This window comes from Epinephelus fuscoguttatus, linkage group LG10 (assembly GCF_011397635.1).
Source record: "Epinephelus fuscoguttatus linkage group LG10, E.fuscoguttatus.final_Chr_v1".
NCBI lineage: Eukaryota > Metazoa > Chordata > Actinopteri > Perciformes > Serranidae > Epinephelus > Epinephelus fuscoguttatus.
This window is the reverse complement of record NC_064761.1, coordinates 19480684-19499871: the sequence shown is the minus strand read 5'-3', so window position 1 is coordinate 19499871 and position 19188 is coordinate 19480684. Positions and strand designations below refer to the sequence as shown.

Here is a 19188-nt window from a genome sequence, read left to right as displayed (position 1 = left end):
CAAAATACAATTTACAGAAAGTATATAGTGCCAGGTAACATGTAAAAAAAAAAAAGGTCAGAAAATCAAGAATATAAATAAGATACTGAATAGATAAGAAAAATATGAAAAAGTAAATATAAAAATAGTAATTTTTGCCACTTATTTGTGGTATGTGGTCAGAATCTGAAGGGATATGTGTATTGAGGGACTTTGGACCTCAGTAATTATCAAACAGGACGTTCTTACATACAGTTTTACTTTCTTTGAACTTGGGGTTTTGGATTGCCTTCTCATTGAATTTCCTAGATACCATCTAACCCTGATCAACCTAAATTTCAGTGCTTCAGTTGTGAGTTTTAACGCTCCATTAAAGTCTAAAAACTAATTTAGAAGATTTTCCAGACTATACAGTCCAAATATTCTGGGGATACATGGCGAAAATATTATCAGCTAACATTAATGGCACTCAATGGCGTTCAAACGCGATATAAACCTCTTTATAGTGAGTAAAGATGCCTCACAGTTTGACCTTCTGTGGTCTAAATATACTGTCATCATTACAGCAGCGCCCTCAGCAGCTCGAGCTCATACTCGCACCGGAACCAGTGTGACGTAACTACAATCCCAAAGATGGCGGCGTTAACTGGTAAGTGATGTTTTGATGAAACCAACACGCTTTTAATAAACATTTGAGTGTTTTCAGACGTAGTTTATTCTGTGTATTATAGAGATTAAGCAAGTAAAAGTGCATTATTCTGTGGTGAGAGTCTGTTAGTGGTCAGATATGTAGCTTAAAGTGAATGCGCACACTGACCTTGCTCTGTCTGCGTTAGCATGGCGGCTAACCAGGTTAGCGCTTACATGAGCTCCAGCTGCAGACAAGCTAACATTAGCTAACATACGTACCGACTTATGTCACTGTTAAACTAACCAGGGTGTCTGTTATCGAAGTACATCTTTATATACATTATGGATGGACTACCTTGCCAGCTATGTCGTTAGACCTAGTGTTTGACATACGCTTGTCAAACCAAACTCCTTTTGAAACTCTGCAAGTTTGGGGCTCGCAGGTGTATGTGAGAAGACAATATTGTGTTATGTATCCCCTCGGTGTTTTTACAAATCGCCAGGGGATGCTTTCCAATTCGGCTTGAAATAAACACACCAAGCAGCACTAAATACAGCCAAAAAAAAAGCCTATAAAACATTTGGCTGTACCTTACAAAATACGTGGTATCTTGCAGCATTCAGTTTTAAATATGTGGCGTATTTTATTTTTTTAACTGAGGCCAGCACAGTTAGCTGTCGGTGAGACTACAATGTGAGGGCTTTCCAGAAGTGTTTGGTTTCAGGTAACTCACAGGGTTGAAGCTTTTGTGTTCATAACTAAATCTGTGATGCTTGTCAGCAAAGTAACAGTTTGTGCCACAACTGAATGCACTGTTTAAGCAGACTCACCCTTTGGTCAGTGATTATACTGTACAGCTGTTAAAACATCTGAATTACCTACAATATATCACGTTTATTATATAATGTCTTCACTTTGTTTTATACGTTTATTTTGCAGCGCCTCGCCTGGCCATGTTTGGCTGCTTTTCAACAAGGTAAGAACCCTCTAATCCTTATCCCAGTTTCAAAACTTTATTTAATTCGGCTCCGTCCTGCTGGTCCCCAGCTGCCCGAGTATTACACCCTTTACAGGATTGATCTGATCCTCTTATACCCACACAACATATTTATTACTTGGCTGTCATTAAGGACCAACTACTCCAATTCAACCTCAGTAGGTAGAAATGCAAGGTGGAATGTCCCCAAAAGTATGATTATTTACGACATCATAGCAGGTCATGTAACACTGACAGGTACAGTGTTTCCTGTATTTAACAACTCACTTCCAACTTGCACAGTTTTTTTAAGACAAAGGAGCAGAAGTGCTGCTGGGCCTTAGTAGTAGTCACATACAGGTGCTCTTTGGATACCTCAGGTGCACACTGTGTTTCATTTTTGCACAAACCCCACAGTGTGCCTTGGATCAATTTTGAAGGAGACTTGCATTTTATATTTTTTGATTGAGCATATACTTATCTCATGCAATGAGCCCTTCACAAGATGGAATATACCCATCTTTTATTTTGTTAATTTTTGTCAATTTTGGAGGAAAGACCATCTCCCTTTTGAATATTATAGCAAGCTGAACCAGTCCTCACTGAAAAGAAAACGCTGAAACATTTGCTGTGCTCGACAGGTTGTGCAGTCTTGCTTTTGGCAGCAGGAGCGCTCAGCCTGTGTGTTGTGCAGAGGGACAGTCAAGATAATCCTTTAAAGCATCATCAAGTTTAGGAAGCTCAAACAAAACCATCGTCACACAATAAGATCTGCCCATCTGTCCCTCACACGCGGTGTATTGAAATGATTACATTTCACACTGTTGTGTTACTGCCCTCCTGTGGAACCGACTGTTATTGAGCTTTCCTTTTTTTCTCATTGACTGATTTAACTTACACGTTATGTTAAAAATATTTATATATCAACTTTTCACCATTCCCTCTCGGTTCATTCAGTTCATTAACTTAAAGTTATTGTTGTCACAGGCCCATTTCAGTGTTTGCTGTTCATCAGAGAAGTCTGCACAACAGTGCAAAAAGCGAGAGCACCACCACAAGGTGAGTTTACCAGAAATACTCTGGTGTAAATATCAGAATGAAGAACAGACACTTGGTAAACACTCTGCACATGGTAAAGATCTCCTCCATTCTTCTGTTGCAGTGTGGTTCCGGTCAGAGAGAAGAGCACGGCAGTGGCAGCAGCCAAACCAGCAGCTGTAGCCAGCAGCAAGGGGGAGTATGTTGTTGCCAGGCTGGACGACTTGATTAACTGGGCACGCAGGGTGAGTTGACGAGAGGATGTTGGCTGTGTTAAAACCCACATGTGGAGTGAATTGATCAAAATCTACAGTGTTTTCTGTCCCGAGGTTTGCAATGTGACTCTGTGCAGTGTGTGACAAAGTTTCAAAAGTTTGGTGGTGTTGCTGTCTGTAAATGGATTTCTTTGTCTTTTACTTACATTTCCACCACTGCATCTGTTAGTCATCAGAAATTGTGAATTATCTGAGCCTTGTAACTGTTCAGATGCCCTGATCTTGCACTGTGTTCACCACCAATTGTAGGAAAAGTGTTTGTTATACAAGTTGCTTGATGGATCATATATGTACACATCAGCAATTAAGGCAATAATTACAAAGGCAGCTACACATGTCAAGTCAGTTAGTTGATTACAGTATGTGTCAGCTGCATCAGAGGTCTGACAGTCACAGTCTTCAAGTTTTCAAGGCATCAAAATGGTCCTAACAAGCCAGAGAGTTTTTGCCTGCAAACACAGCACAGCTATACAAAGTAGCAAGAAGGAAAATCTTAAAAATCTTAGCAACATGCTAAAAGCAGGTTTCTAAGTCGACTTTTCCAAACATTGACTGACGGGCAGTCATGGGGTATCAGTTTAACAAAAACACAAATCCTGAGCTTCGTCAAACTGTCATTTTAATTATTATGTTGTCAGTTGGGCTGTTCCATTTTCAGGTGTCGTTTTGTTCATGTCCTGTATTTGTCGGACACAAATCAAGAAAAACAACTTATTTCTAATTTGTTTGTGCATGTGCTGTGTTCATGTGTAGGGCTGCAAAGTAACGAGTATTCTCATTGTCAATAAATCTGTTGATTATTTTCTCAAGTTATTCTAATAGAGGAGTAGAAAAAAACAGAAAATATTCACGTTTCAAAAGCTGGAATCAGGCAATTTTTTGATCAATAATCACATTAGTTGGCGATTAATTTAAAAGTTGAGAACTTCTTTTTTCAGTTAATTGTTGCAGCTCTTTTTATGTGTCTGCTTCGTTAGTGTTTTGTTGACTCATCACTGCTGTGCGACCCCCTCAGAGCTCTCTCTGGCCCATGACCTTTGGCCTGGCGTGCTGTGCGGTGGAGATGATGCACATGGCGGCGCCTCGTTACGACATGGACCGCTTCGGAGTGGTGTTCAGAGCAAGTCCCCGACAGGCTGACGTCATGATCGTGGCAGGAACATTGACCAATAAGATGGCTCCGGCTCTGCGAAAGGTGAGGGAAGGAAAGGGTGGGATGTAACAGTAACAGTGCGACCATCAGCAGCATACATTAAAGTGTAATTCAACTAGTGGCACACACACACACCCCAGCCAGTGTGTGAAATGAGAAAAGCATAGACATTGTCAGCTGGGTTCTCTGTCTGCAGGATGGCAGCACTGAGAACAGTACAGCTGTCTAAATGCTGGCTGGATTACGACCAGCCTGTTGCTGGATTGGTAGACTGGCATGAAGCTTTCCTCCAGCTGAAAGGACAGATTAGTTCTTAGTCAGACGTTATATAACCGTGACTGAACTGCGGCTTCTTTCCAACAGGTGTACGACCAGATGCCTGAGCCCAGATACGTCATTTCCATGGGAAGGTAAGTTAACAGCAGTGTTCCCTCCTCATCCTCAGCAAATCAAAGATATTATCATCTTATGCACTTTTATAGCTGTCTAAGTCCGGCTGTATGAATTTATGTTTAGGGTCTAAACCTTTTTATCTTTTTAACTAACAGTTTTCATGATTTCCCTCTTCCAGCTGTGCTAACGGAGGAGGCTACTACCACTACTCCTATGCTGTCGTCAGAGGTTGTGACCGAATCGTACCGGTGGACATTTATGTTCCAGGTAAACTTTACTGCACAATGTGGAAATTATCAAATCTACTGATTTGTTTTTTAATAAACGGCAATGAGAAGTACTGTCCTTTAAAATTGGGACATTTGAAACATACACTTTATGATCAAAAGTATGTGGACAACAATCAAAAATCAAATCAAATTTTATTTACATAGCACATTCCCTACAAAGTAATCTCAATGCACTTTTACATCCAGCATGGGTGAATAAAACCCACCCACCCGCACAGGCATACCCAGTCACACATCCCCAAAAGAGAACACCAGAGAGGAGAGGAAGGGCTCTTAGGGCTCTAGGTCAACATGAAAATGCCCCTGTGCACAAAGCAGTGTCTATAAAGAAACAGTGTGCAGAGTCTGGTGTGGAAGAACTTGACAGAGCTCTGACTTCTGTCCCATCTGACATCTGTGGGATGGAATCAAATGCTGATTGCAAGTTGACCTCATTGCCTGTGGCTTAATTAGGGCAAGAAAGTCACTGCAGCTGGGTTCCAAAATCTTGTGAAAAGCACTCTTAGAATAGTGGAGACTCTTCTAGTAGCAGATTTAAGCCAGTGGGAAAAGATGTTCAACAGCTGACCTTTCGCTAAGCCCCACCCTTTGTGATGGTCCAACAAGCTGTCAGAGTAAGCATGGAGCCCTCACTGGAACTAATTTACAGTGATTCCAGAGAGAAGCAGACAGAGGGGTCTACAGTCTGTGTTTGAAGGATATATCCAGGATGTCAAACTGACTCAGCAGCAACAACAGGTTAAGAAGACAAAGATAGAAGCTAAAGCCGAACTATAGGCTACAGATCACAGTGTAAAAGTGAACCACCACATCACTGCTGATCGCCACAGAAGACAATGAATATAAAGGGAAACTCTGCTGATATTGAACCAGCTGTGTGGCGTCGCAGTGTGTGCAGATGTGTTTGAATTCCCTGCCGCTGCCAGCACCTGGACCTCGGGGTCTCCGGGGGAAGTGAAACAACATTCTTCTGCACACAATGCGACAACACACAGCTGGTTCAATATCAGCAAAGTTTCCCTGCATCCTCAACATTCAGTCATTAAATAGCAAAAGCAGCATGTGTATACATTCAGTAGGCTATATCTTCAGTAGCTAGCTAACCCTACACTTTTCAGGGTCTGATTTTGGTTTTGGAACAGGGAAGAAACATGTCTTTTTCCAACTTCTCCGGGTAACGAGTATCATTAATACACGACGTGCCAGGCACAACATTTAGCTCCAAATCCACAAACCCAGCCTGGAAATGAAAGAAATCTGAAACGACTGCATTAAGGCCCATTTATGCTCAACGTTAAATATGGATCCGGATACGGACGGAACCTTCTGTCCGTGCTCTGCGTTCGTTTCGTCCATGTTTCTGCACATTTCCATAAAGCTTACGATACGAGCCAAACGGAGCAGTACCACCGGGAACCCTGGGGGCAGTGTTGCTGTCACTACCCGATACGTAGCTCTAGTGAGACAGGAAGAGGAAATAACAATTCAATTTCTCTCATCGGCAGTACTAGAGAAAAGAATTCTCCGTCCTCCAGTCGCGATGTATTTAACAGCCTCACCGACCACTGCCTCCTACAACGCTGCCTCTGTTTTTGTCTTTTATGCAAGAGGTACATTATCAGTATCTCCTCCACAGTCGCCATGTTTGTTTTTGAGTTTGTTGTTGTTATAAACTTCTGATGCTGGGCTGCCTCCTGGTGGATATATTGGTTAACATCCATGCCAACGTAAAGGGCACATGGAAGTATGTGGGCAGTGACGGTAACATCGTTTGAAACGGACGTACACATTTTCGTACGTAAAGGGAGCATAAATGAGCCTTTAGAGTCAACAGAGTTCAGCTGTGTTGTTGTCGGACCTTGGTCTGAGCCAGCCTGATGCTACATTATGATTGGCGAGTCTGCTTCTGGGGGCGGTACTTAGCGAAGAGTCAATTACATAGAGATGTAATTTGTAGGTGCTCAGATACTTTTGGGCATGTAGGTTGAGTCCAGACAAGTTACTGCCCCAAATAAGATATAGGAAAAGAGGAAGAAGTTGTACAGCTAACAGTAGCAGTTTTATCAGTACTACAAGCAGTTTTATTGGTAGCAGCTGTAATTTAGGAGTAGTAGATTTATTACCAAATAATTGGATTGTTAATGAGGCTTTGTGATAGTAGGGCTGGTAGTGCTTGTCTTATTTTAGTAAATAGTGGAAGTACATAATGACTGCATGATATTGTCTTGCTGTCAGTATGACACATTAGCCTTCATATTGTGTTTGGCACTTAACCAAATCCTGTTTTTATTTAGAGTTGTCTTGCAGACTGATCAATATGCAACATGAGTAGCCAAGTCTGAATTACCATATAATTAATTAACAGATGCCGTTCATCAGTCAAACTGAATTTCAGTGGCTCTGTGATGTGACATTTCCAACAAACAACACTAAGAGTTGCTCTGTTTCTGTCCCTCCTGTCCTCAGGTTGTCCCCCCACCGCAGAGGCTCTCCTCTACGGGACTTTACAGCTGCAGAAGAAAATCAAACGAGAGAAGAAGGTTAAGATCTGGTATCGAAAGTGATAGCGTTATATGTGTGTTTGTATCTGGTATGTAAATGTTGTATTTCTGGCTTCATTTGGAGCGCCGCTCCTCCTCCATGTAGAGCCGCAGGAACTAACATCAATAAAGTCATTACTGTAATTTACACACAGTGCACTGCCGCTTATTTTCCACCAAACACAGCAGCGGTCACTCAGTTCAGTTAGTCTGCTTCTTTAGTTCAGTATTAATATCCGGGGACTTTCTGTAAAGGTTTGCGCTTGTGTCAGAATTTAAATTATAATTCATCTTTATTCAGGTTGTCATATGTGTAAGTTTTCAGTCATGACCATAAGGTGAGATAAGTCATCCTGTTTTATCTTAAATATTATTTTAAATAAACTGGGCTCACATGAAAACACAGTACTTCAACATCTGGTGTGTCATTATTTCCACTGTGACCACTAAAGCAGGGTTTAAACCACTAGGTGGCTCCTGTGATCACCAGCTCTGACCTTCACTGCTTTGTGTCCACGCTGGAGGCCAAATGCATTTTCATCGTGTGATAACTACACAAACCCACAGAGTGAAACACCAGAGCACCAATGAAGGAGGTTTCCTGCTAACAGAGCTGCAATATTTTATACATTCAGCTCAACTGTAAAGCAGCTGCTTTCATCACATATGCAGAGACAGAGAGCAGAGTTGCTTTTAAGCATCTTCAGTGTGAATAAACAGACTCGTATATTCAGTCCCTCTGCAGCTGAAGGGTTCTCGAGTGAGACACTTAATTCCTTCCCGCCTGTTTGTCTCAAGTTGCTCTGAATAATTGAGCTTTTGTGCTGCGATGGAGAGTGAAGCAATGTCACGCTGACCATTACCATATGCTGGTTGAAGTTTTTGTTTTCTTGTGAATCTTCTACACATTAAAGAGGCGTCAGCAGGCAGCAGTCACGTACTGTATTTACAGTTTAGAAAAGTTTCAGTCTCGTTGACTGATGCTGGATGTTTGAGACCATTCTTGATTTTTTTAGAGTGTGAGCAATCTGATATTCAAGTCTCTCTTTCTTAATAAGAAAATAGATGATTTGAATAAGGATCCTTAAATGGAAAAGGAATTGTGACTAAGATGCGGATACAGTTAAGATAGTGGTACAGTTTTGTTGTCTCTGTTGTTTCATATTACCCAAAGTATCTGTTGTAAGCACATAACATGTCAGAGTCCTGTCGAGCAGTCTTAAACACAAATTACCCTAAACATCTGCGCTAAAGACCAGGGGCAGAGCCAGATGTTGTAAGGCTCAGACGACGAGACCCTGCAGAGATTGTTTTCCCGTTTACTGCAGCTATGTGCAATATTTTTCAGTCGTAGGATGGTTGTACATCATTTGGGGAAGTCTTGATAGTTCTCAAAGGACAAAAATCATCCTGTAGAATCCTACTTTATATCTCATTGTTCTCAAACTGTCTTCATTCTGAGACCATAACACAACAGATGTTGAGGATGACTCATTTTCACTTCTGTTACCTAAAACACAGCAAAAAAAAGTTTTGTTTTGTTTTTTTTTAAATTTCAAGTCACATTACATAGGTAGGGTAGGAATTTGGTGTAAACAGCATTACTAATCTTGAAGGCTATTTTTTGTTATGCTGCTAGAGTGAACTTCACAGAATTAGCTGATAAATCTGCCTGTTGCAACACAGTGCATTACAGGGTGATTCAATCTTTCCCTGGGTGTCCATAACTTTACTTCACTTTGTGTGGAGATATGGGATGGGAACCTCCAAACATCAGGCATAAATGTCAAATGCTTCACCTCTGGAATGGACTTGTGAAGATGTCAGATCAGAGACTCGCAAAAAAGATTTTTAATTGGGAAACCTCCCCCTGTCATCCCTGGGCTAATGAGTTGAAATCATTATTTTATTGTCATTTATTTTATTGTGTTCAGGAGATCAGGAGTGAAATGTTTCACATGTTCAGAGAAAAATGGTCTGTTGACATGTGGTAGAAACCAAAACTATGAACTTATTGTCTCATAAAGAAGAGCTACAGCATGGAACCCTATACGAAGTATAATCTGAACAAGAGACAGAGATCCCTGTGTGCACAGTTGCACCCAGGGACGTTACCATCAGCCTTTGATACTGGAAGGTTTAACGCCACACCAGAGGACAGAATTTGCTTGTTGTGTAATTTAGGTGAAGCTGAGAAGTGGGTTTATTTCTTGTTTTACTGTCCTGTATATGAAGACACAAGGAATGCAATTTTCAATAAGATGACTTTTATCTATGTTGATTCCTTTGGCTGGATGAGCATGAAAAATTTGAGTTTTGTTTCAGAAAGGGAACCTCTTTTTTTGTGGCTGTATTTCTTTGCCAGGCCTCAGATGGAGGGAAGAGTATTCTGTTTCTGGACTGAGTAGTTAAACAACATGTATTTTTCACACAAAATAAAAATCAATCAATCAATCTGGTACATTTATATCCACGCCAGAATAATGTAGGTTGCTTAAGCAATATGAGGATTTCCAGCAGTGCCGTGTAAATGTGGTCTTCAATAATCTAAACGAAATATCAGGCCAACAGAAGAACATGTACTCAGATTTATTAGATGTCTCTGAGGAATAGCACAGATTTGGGGCTTTTGAGAAAACATCCCAGACACCACCTGTCCACTCCACCCCCTGGTGAAGAAAGAAACACATGAGCTTCATTATAACAACAGAACATATCAAGATATTGGTGCTTGTGCAGTAACCACATACCTCAAACAGTATATTATATATCAGTTAGTTTTTCCATCCCTACAGGTTCCCATGTAAATAGAAAAACTGTAGGATGCCAGCCTACTTTAATAAATGTTGGTGACATCTAGGCCAGCGACTGACTATTATTTTCATGATCAATTAATTGTTTTGCTTGCTATAATTTCCCAATCCCATGAATGCATCTTCACATCCCTCTTTTTATCTGACCAACAGTATAAACCCTCAAATATATTCAGTTCACTCTCCTACAGAACAAAGAAAAGAAGCAAACTTTCACACTTGAGAAGCCGAAACCAGACAATATTTCTATATTCTGCTTGTAAAATGACTGATCGACTAGTTGTTCCAGTTTCAACTTCTTGCTCTCATAGCTGTAAGATCCATTTTCCCTCCTCATATTTCTCTGTGTGCAACTGTTTTCTGAACTTCTTAAAATATAAGAGTCATGCGCTCCTGATTCAGATCTGAGATCTGCCAGCTGCTGTAGTTTCCCACCTGACTGCAGCCTTGTGTTGCATCATCCATCCATCTAATGATTAATGCGTCCCGGCCAGGTGGCAACTCAGTCCCACGTGTTCAGATAACATACAGCGTTATCTGCGACCATAGATTAAAACATAGTGTGTGCTGCATTCCAGGTCCATCTCAGTGGAATATTTAACAGCTAACTTATTGATGCAATAAAGGCTTTTCACTATGTAGAACATTAGACACTTAGTAAAGGTGCTTGACAACAGTATATTATGTACTAATGGATATTTTCAGTCTTTTAATTCTCAGGTGTGTCGTAAAATTAGAGATTTATGTTCGTCAACCTGCTCAGTTTTTTAGGAGGCCACTTTAATATGTTTTACCTTTTGATGCTCATAAGCTCACTTATGGTCAGTGGTGGTCTGTGACTACATACATTTACTCTTAGTACAGTTTTGACACACTTATACTTGAGTATTTCTATTTTATGCCACTTATACATCAACTCCACTTCATTTCAGATGGAAATAATCTTGTACATTTGACAAATATTGTATGATATGATACAGTATTACCAGAGGTGTGGACTCAAAGCACTTGACCAGGACTCTAGTCAAGCTCCGACACAAATTTCATGACTTGAGACCAAACTTGACAAAATAAAAGAAAAAATAAAAATTGCAACTCAAATTGGTCTTTTTCACCACTGACTCCTGACTTCACTTGGACTTGAGCCTTTTGACTCGAAAACACTTGATACCTTCCCCCAGGCCCAAAGATAAAAAGTGTGCCACAAATTAATTTAGTTCCCTTCATTTCCTGAATCAACTGACATTGATGTATGAAACGCGCTATATATAAATAAAGTTTGATTGATTGATTGATAACATTAACACTGTTTATTTTCAGCAAGTCAGCACTTAATTCCCAGATCCACTTTGTTTGAGCCAGTCAGACAGCATCCAGTCAAGTTGCAGAAGAGAACCAACGTAAAGTTGCAGAGCGCTAGTTAGAAAAAAGTATATCAAAGATAATATTAGTCACGTACAGAAGCAACATGATGGTCAACAAAAAAACAAATTGCAGTGCAGTGTGCATTTGTTTTATGTAACTATAGACAGAGATGCAACAACTTTGAACAAACTTGTTTTAACAAATACGTACAAAATTTAAAAGCAGCCATTTTAAATGTAAGATAACTCTGCTGTAAAATGGCATTAGAGCTAGTGATGAGAGCATTATGACTTGTTCAGGACTTTAAAATCAAAGTTCAGGACTTGAGACTTGCCTGTCTTGACTCTGGACTTGAGTGCAAAGACTTGAGACTTACTTGTAACCTGCAATACAATGACTTGTTCCCACTTCTGAGTATTACACTACTCTGTAATATACAAAGAATCTAAAATTATCTCCACATTGAGGAACTACATTAAATTGCTCTTACATATATATTCATAAATGTCTGAGTAGTTTGCAGTTGCTGATAAGTCTGCCGTTTTCTGTTCCATAATGCAAATGTCATCTTTTTGTTATTGTCTATGGTTTGTTCAGGACAGGATGGTTTATGCTAGTTATTGTCATGTGTGTGTTAATTTGTAGTTTGCATCATTAGTGAGTTGGCTATCCCTTCTCATGACCACAGCTGCATTTTCCCACTGAGCTTAGAGTCAAGTTGATCATCTGCTAAATACCAATAAAAGTTGACGGTATTCAAAGATGCAATATGTCCTCTATGAAGCAAGAGATGTCACATTAAGATATTACATAAAATTCTAACACTGTAAGGGGGCTGTTCTGCATAATAAATATTTTTACCTTTGACGCATAAGTTATATTTTGCTGGTAATACTTTTGTACTTTTATTTAAGTAACATTTTCAATTGAACTTTTACTTGTAAGAGTCCTTCTTCTACCGCTGCTTCTGACACACATGCTGCTGAGCAATTATGCACTGGTTTGGCATTTCATAGACAAATTCCCAGAGGACTAACAGGACTCTGCTGTGGAGGAGAGAAGACTTTCTGAACTTCATGACAAACTAAGCATTTAAACATGCAGTGATATATTTACTGCTCCGTCTAGAATTGGGACATGCGTGGCAAGAACAGATACTGGGTGGTTTAAGCCCTGAAACAGATGAGGCTCAGTGGGGTGTAAATGCATTTTTGGTGGTTTCATGTGGTTTCTGTCTGCTGTTGTGTCACATATTTGCTGCTGTGAAGAATAAAATGTATCAGTGGACTGATAAAGTGCAGTCTGCTGGGAGAGAGCGGCTACATGAACAAAACTTCAGCTCAAATAAAGTAGTCTGTAAACAGCCCAACAGGTAAAATAACTAAGGATACAATAAATGTATAATAAATATGAGCACTGTAATTTGAGTGGGGATGTAAACTGGTTTATTGAAATATGTGACAGTGAAACAAGCAGTGAGGAGGTCAGGGGGTTCAGGTGTGAAGGCACATCACGGTAAAAAAAACAAAGGTTGCAGCAGCATTTTCGGACTTTACTCCTTGACGATAGTGGGTGTGATCATCTTATTGAAGGAATAGTATTTGCACTCGGTGGGTGGTGCAATGTCCATGGTGGTGGTGCTAATCTTCTCCTTCTTGAAGCCGGCCTGGACCAGATGCGGCACCTGGGTCTCCTGAAAATTATTAACAGACAGAGCTGGTCAGTGTAACCTGGCTCGCCGCCTTATCGCTCACTTTAACCTGATTGTGTTTATCATAAACCTTGGAATTATTGCGGCGTGTAATTCAGGTTGCACTCGGTTCAACCCTGACGGAGACGTTTACTCAGCACTGTGCGACAATATCAAACAAGTCTAAACAATCCTGTAGAAATACACGTCACAGGCCAACAAGGCCAATCACACTCTGTTGAGCCACACATGCTGATGTGTATTATGACTGTCAGTCCTCAGTAACTCTAATCCTTTCCCAAAATAACCTGCAAGATACTGTATTTACTGCAACACAAAAAAAAGACCCTCCACTGATATCAAACTAATGACATTTTCAGGGTTTGTATATTAGCGTTTAAAGACCAGACACCTCAAACTTAATTCCTTTTTTCAATTAAAACCCACACTGCACATTCTGCTCACGGTCTTATTTTACACTACAGACTTATTTTAAGCACTCTTTCAGTATGTTATGCATTTATAGTAAAAAAAAGTGCTGCATACTATTTATTTACAAAGCACTTATTTGCAAACGTACATGTCTTTTAATCAAATTCACAGCCAGGTCCCACGACTATTTGGTTCTAGAAAAGCATCATGTTAATACTGAGACTAGGGAACTGGCTTTTAAATTCTGCACGCCACACAAGTGGAAAAATCTGCAGAAGCTTTTAAATGAGTGAAGCTAATCCCTTTAAATTAATTCCATTATGACTGACTTAGAGCAGTGTGAGTGCATGTGCTTTCTGTTAACTGATGTTGTCCCTTGTGCTGATGTGATTGTCCTGTGTCTTGTATGGTTTTTGACACAAACTGAAACATTTGGGTTCCTCTATTGTTTTATAGTAAACAGGGTGTCCTTGTAAAAGGGAACCTGCTCTAAATGACCATCCCTGATTAAATAAAGGTTATACTACTACTACTACTACTACTACTACTACGAATTAATAAGATAATAATAAGATAATAATAAGAACTTGGCCAGACAAAATGCAGAAATTGAAGTTAACTTAGCTGTAGTGCCTGGTTTTGATCTTCAATCTCTGGTTTTAGCTGCTGATTCAATGAAACAGTTGTAAATATCAATGTATTTCCATTCTGGTCATTCCGGTCAGTGCAATAATTTCTCCGAGGTAATCCAGATAAGGAGAGGGACACTGAGATCTACCAACATTATTGGGTATTTCAATAAAACGTTTCCCCTCTGGGAGACTTTGGGTGCAAAAATAATCCTTTGACATGCTGAAATCTAATGTTTTAGCTAGCTACAGCCATTTTGTTTGTGCCCCAGCCCTTGGTTGCATATTGTGGCCCAACTGTTAAGGTAGCATCATACATCCTACACCACTTCTCTGCATACACAAAGTATGGATGGTAACTAAAGAAGACAGAGCACAGAGCAGTAAAGCAGAAATAATACAATATAAGAGGAGTTAAATGAAGTTATACATCTTGTCCTTGAGGGAGTAATGAAGGTGACCAACCTCAAACATCTTCTCAATGTTGTTGTATTTGGTCTTGAGCAGCTCGCCCCAGGAGGTCAGGTTGCAGTAGGTGAGGACGCCACCAGACTTCAGCATCCTGTGAGCGTGACCCTGCAGAAACACACAGGTCAAATCACTCTGTCCTTTAGCCCTGTCGGGATGTGACCCAAAGAAAAATACAGTATGTGCACCACACACTATCCTCACACTAGAGTCATTAATATTGTTTCTTGATGCATGTTTGTACAGTTACTCAGTATCTTTAATCCACTTTTAATGCAACCAATCCCATGTATGCAGCGATTATCCTCCTCCAGAGTTTTAATCTTTCCCAGACTTTGGGTGTTTCATGTGGATTTTAACTACCCACCTTAATGAAGTCAAACTGGTGAGTGTGCCATGTGTCCTCTGACAGAGGGTATGTGTCATACAGGATACCTGCGGGAGGAGGGACAGTGTCAGCAGAGTGCATACAACAAGTAAATCATTCATTTTTCTGTGTGCTTTTTATCACTTTCCATCTGTCAAGTTGTTCATGAGCGTGAGGTCCAGTGACACCAGTGGCCCTGAGGACCTTTATATGGATTATGTATCCTCACGCAGCTTTTCAGCAATCAATAACTTGAACTGAAAAGCCAAACTGTGAGCAGAAGATCTCCACGTATGATGAAAGTTCCCCCATGTCTGGTTTGATTTCTTACCATCGAAGTGGTTATCTGGCAGGGTGGGAACAACTTCCTCCCACAGGCCCTTCAGAGGGACGATCTGCAGCAACATAAACACCAGTTACACTCAGCTTTAAGGACTGTAGCATTTAATTACACGTGCAACAACTGTATCAGTAATAAACCAACACAGGCAGATAAAGTTGGCAGTCAGGATTATTGACCTTGTGCGGCTGGGACTTGGCCCAGTTCTCCAGTCTGGCAAAGACACCGTCGTTGCACTCGATGATCCAGTGCTCCTGGATGGGGAAAGACTCAATCTTGGTGGCAGCGATGGCCATGCCAAAACCGATCTCCAGAACCCGACCGCCTATCAGACAGAACACAAGAAAACAGCACAGTCAGGGAAATGTAAATCTGATGAAGCTCTCCAGCAGCTCAGAGCGAAAATGACTGCTAAATTTACCAAATATTTGATATCTATAAGGCGACGATATTGCAGGGTTGAGTATTGGTGCTTTCAAAAAATATTTACATGATGACATTTTTGATAAATAACCATCTGTAATGTGAATAGAATGACTGAGTGGGTAAAGAACAGCTACAACAGCCTGGTGAGCCCAGAACATGACATCACTTTACTATAATGCAGCTTTTAAAACCAGAAAAATCACCTACAACATAAAGATATCCAAAATCTGAGACGATACCTAGTCTCATATCACAATATTGATACAATATCAAAATATTGCAGAGCCCAAATATTCCCCAAACTTTGTGACAAATTTGTACAACCACAAAATAATAATATTATCATGATACTGGGATTTTAAACTTCAATACAATGCCAGCATAAAGAAATACTAGGCACCTTCTGGGGGCCTGATAGTGTGATTTTTATTCTGTTTTGCCCTGCCTATTTTTTATAATTATTCCTTTTTTTAAAAAAAAAGTATTATCACCATTCATTTTAATGTGTTTATTTGTTCAAATTTAATTTTGTCATTTTGATCATTTTTTGGCGGACTGGGACTGGAGCTGTACCCCCTCCTGTACGGATCACTAGTACCCTGTTTGTATTGTATTTTTATTTTTGTTCATCCAGATTGAATGTCTCATTTGATGTGTAGAACTGTATGAAGAGGAAGTGTACCAACCTTACCGATATCAATAAAAATTTGAATTATATATATATAAAAAAATACTAGACACCTCTTATGATACTACGACAACAATTTCTCTGCACACTTTTTTTTTTTAATTAACAGCCTGCACACAATGCTGGTGCAAGAAAAAGTCACTGAACACATACCAACAAATTTGTAAAAATGTTAATAATTATTACAACTTGAAAATCTGATAGTAAATCTTTTTTTTTTTTTTTTTAAATTTCTTCTGTACTTTTGATGCTGTCAAATGTATAACTGACAGGGACCGTAACATTTAAACACATGGTATCAAGAAAAGTATTGATATTTTGACACTTTTGACAACCTTACACCTGAATATTTATAAAAAACATTGTGACATTCACTTTCTATTGAACATTGTCCTATGTGCATACAATGTATATACAACATCTTGGTTTCAGTTACAGCCAAACATGTACCTGTCTCTCGACAATGTTACTAATAAAACTAATAAACTACTAATAATACACCAAAATGCTCAGCAACAATACCAAAATCTTTTGGCTTACACTTGCAGAACCTACCTATAACAATGCAGTTTTTGAGAGCTCAGTGACTCGTCAGACCATACCTTCTGATTTTTTGTCATTTAAGGTTAAGTTTTTCCCTCCTTTTGGTGCAGACTGGAGGGAACACGTTACAACCAGTTGGTTGTAACAACCAGTTGGTTGTAACGTGTGGCTGGACAGAAAGGTTAAAGGATTTCATTTCCCTTCAGAGAAGCTTATAAATAGACAGGGGGCAGAGGCTATTTGTTGTTGCTTGACCCATTCATGATGATTTACTGTGCCATTAATCAGCCGCTCAGTGTGCTATTCACACTTTGATTTAATTCATTGTGTTTGTACACACTTAAAGAAAAGTGACAGCAAACTGCATGGAGCTGAAATTAATTCAAATGGGACATGGAATGTCCAAAAAGACACCTTTACACATCCTGTACATGCAGACCAAAATGTTCACATTTCAAGGTGTTGCATGTAATGGCAGTAGTTTTATTTATCTTGTGAACTTGCAATAAAGAATTAACCCAAATATATTGTGACTGGCCTAAATGTATTGCACAAATAATGCAGATTAGAGGACAGCATCATGCTGACAACATGCATGTGTTTTAAAACAACGCTGTAAACTGTGTAAGTAGTTAAGTGCAAGAGAAATGTGTGTTTGGATGGTGTTGTGCAGACAGATTCAGTGCACATGCTAGTCCCTTCCCACATGTCTTGCGAGGGTGTGTGGATCAGTCTATTTTCACATAAAGCAGATGAGCTGCTCCCCTCCCCTGCAGACTTCTTGGCCAGTTCCCCTGAGTGGAGAAACAGCTGCTGTAGTACTCACAGAGCGCTGAGCACCATGCTGCTCGCACTCTCACACGTGTCCTCAAAAAGTGAAGAAACAGGCTGAAATGTGTGTAAAAAAAGACTCCCAAAATGACTCTGGTACAAAATACACCATGGCACATTTTTAAATAGTAGTGACACTGTTAAAAATTAAATCACTTCTCTGCAAACTTTTATTAATTTTTTTTGGTTTGTTTTAAAAGTATTATGTGATTTATTTATTTACTTTTTATTGCAAAAAAATACATGATGATAGTCAAAATTCTATTTTTTTTTTTTTAATTTTAAGCACAATCTTGTGGGGGTTTTTTTTTTATTTTTTTGCAATTCAATTCATATTTTTAGGCAACCTGTGCACTCTTGCAACAGTTTGGGGTTAAAGTATGCTGGTTTAGGACATACTTGGCTATTTACTGGCTTTGTGTGACTTGAGGTCATATTCAAATTATTTAATAGCAGATTAATGGCATTTTAGCTGTTTACAAAACTAATATCAGTGATTTTTGACATGAATTTGTTGTTATATGTGTAAACTTCCCTGAATGAACTGCTATCTTTGGGGCAGGATTCCATTATCGGACGCAGCCCATCCAAAGACTACAGTGTCCGATCGTGGACACACCGCTATTCTACAACTACGACTTTTACCTTTTGAGGCTGCAACGGTGGACAGAGAGTGCATGTACGGGGTCTCCCAGCGCTCCATCACGGGTTTGCCCATGATCTCCAGGTGTGTGTCGGTGTCATCGTAGCCGGCGCTAGCGTCGTGCCAGGAGGCCTTGCAGTCCTCTCCCTTGGAGAAAATGGGCTGAGCGGCGGTGCTCATTTTGTTTTTGGTGATGGAGGAGGCAGTGGTGGTGCTGGTGAACGGTTTGATAGACTGTGTCTCCACACAGAAGAGAGTGACAGACAGGAGGCGGCAGTTTATATCGGGCTCAGAAGTGCTGACACTGCTGGAGTTTCACTACAGGTCAAAGGCTCACACACACATTCCCGGAGAAGGGACGGAGGCGTCCAAGATCCTCTGGAGAGAGGATGATTCACTCTGTGTTAAATAACTGACTCACTTTAGCTCTGCAGCATTTAGACCTATGACTGAATCTGCTTTGTGTGCACAATTGTAGGCCTATAACAATGCAATGAAGTTTGTTCAGGGTGCAAATGGTACAAGAATAAATACAGAATGAATGATTAATGTAACATGTGAATCCAGCAGGTGATTAATACACAGGGAAGTGCCCTTTCTTTGGATTTTGATGATGTAGTCCTTCCTCACAAAGTGGATATGTCAAACTAATAAACACCGACTGGCTGACAAAAAAAA

General features: G+C 39.9%; 2 protein-coding genes across 2 annotated transcripts; one reads left to right on the top strand and one right to left on the bottom strand.

The window, feature by feature from the left end:
* Window positions 1-565: 565 nt before the first annotated feature.
* On the top strand, window positions 566-7683 carry ndufs7 (NADH:ubiquinone oxidoreductase core subunit S7). The gene is made up of 8 exons (XM_049588701.1): window positions 566-628; window positions 1550-1586; window positions 2574-2645; window positions 2749-2869; window positions 3915-4094; window positions 4416-4462; window positions 4624-4712; window positions 7202-7683. The coding sequence occupies exons 1-8, from the start codon at window positions 613-615 to the stop codon at window positions 7297-7299; spliced, it is 660 nt and encodes a 219-aa protein (XP_049444658.1). The 5' UTR covers window positions 566-612; the 3' UTR covers window positions 7300-7683.
* Window positions 7684-12881: 5198 nt separating this feature from the next.
* On the bottom strand, window positions 12882-18832 carry gamt (guanidinoacetate N-methyltransferase). The gene is made up of 6 exons (XM_049588700.1): window positions 18513-18832; window positions 15559-15704; window positions 15371-15434; window positions 15040-15107; window positions 14670-14780; window positions 12882-13146 (listed from the first exon to the last, which is right to left on the bottom strand). Exons 1-6 carry the CDS (start codon window positions 18688-18690, stop codon window positions 13006-13008), a joined length of 708 nt encoding a protein of 235 aa, XP_049444657.1. The 5' UTR covers window positions 18691-18832; the 3' UTR covers window positions 12882-13005.
* Window positions 18833-19188: the final 356 nt, after the last annotated feature.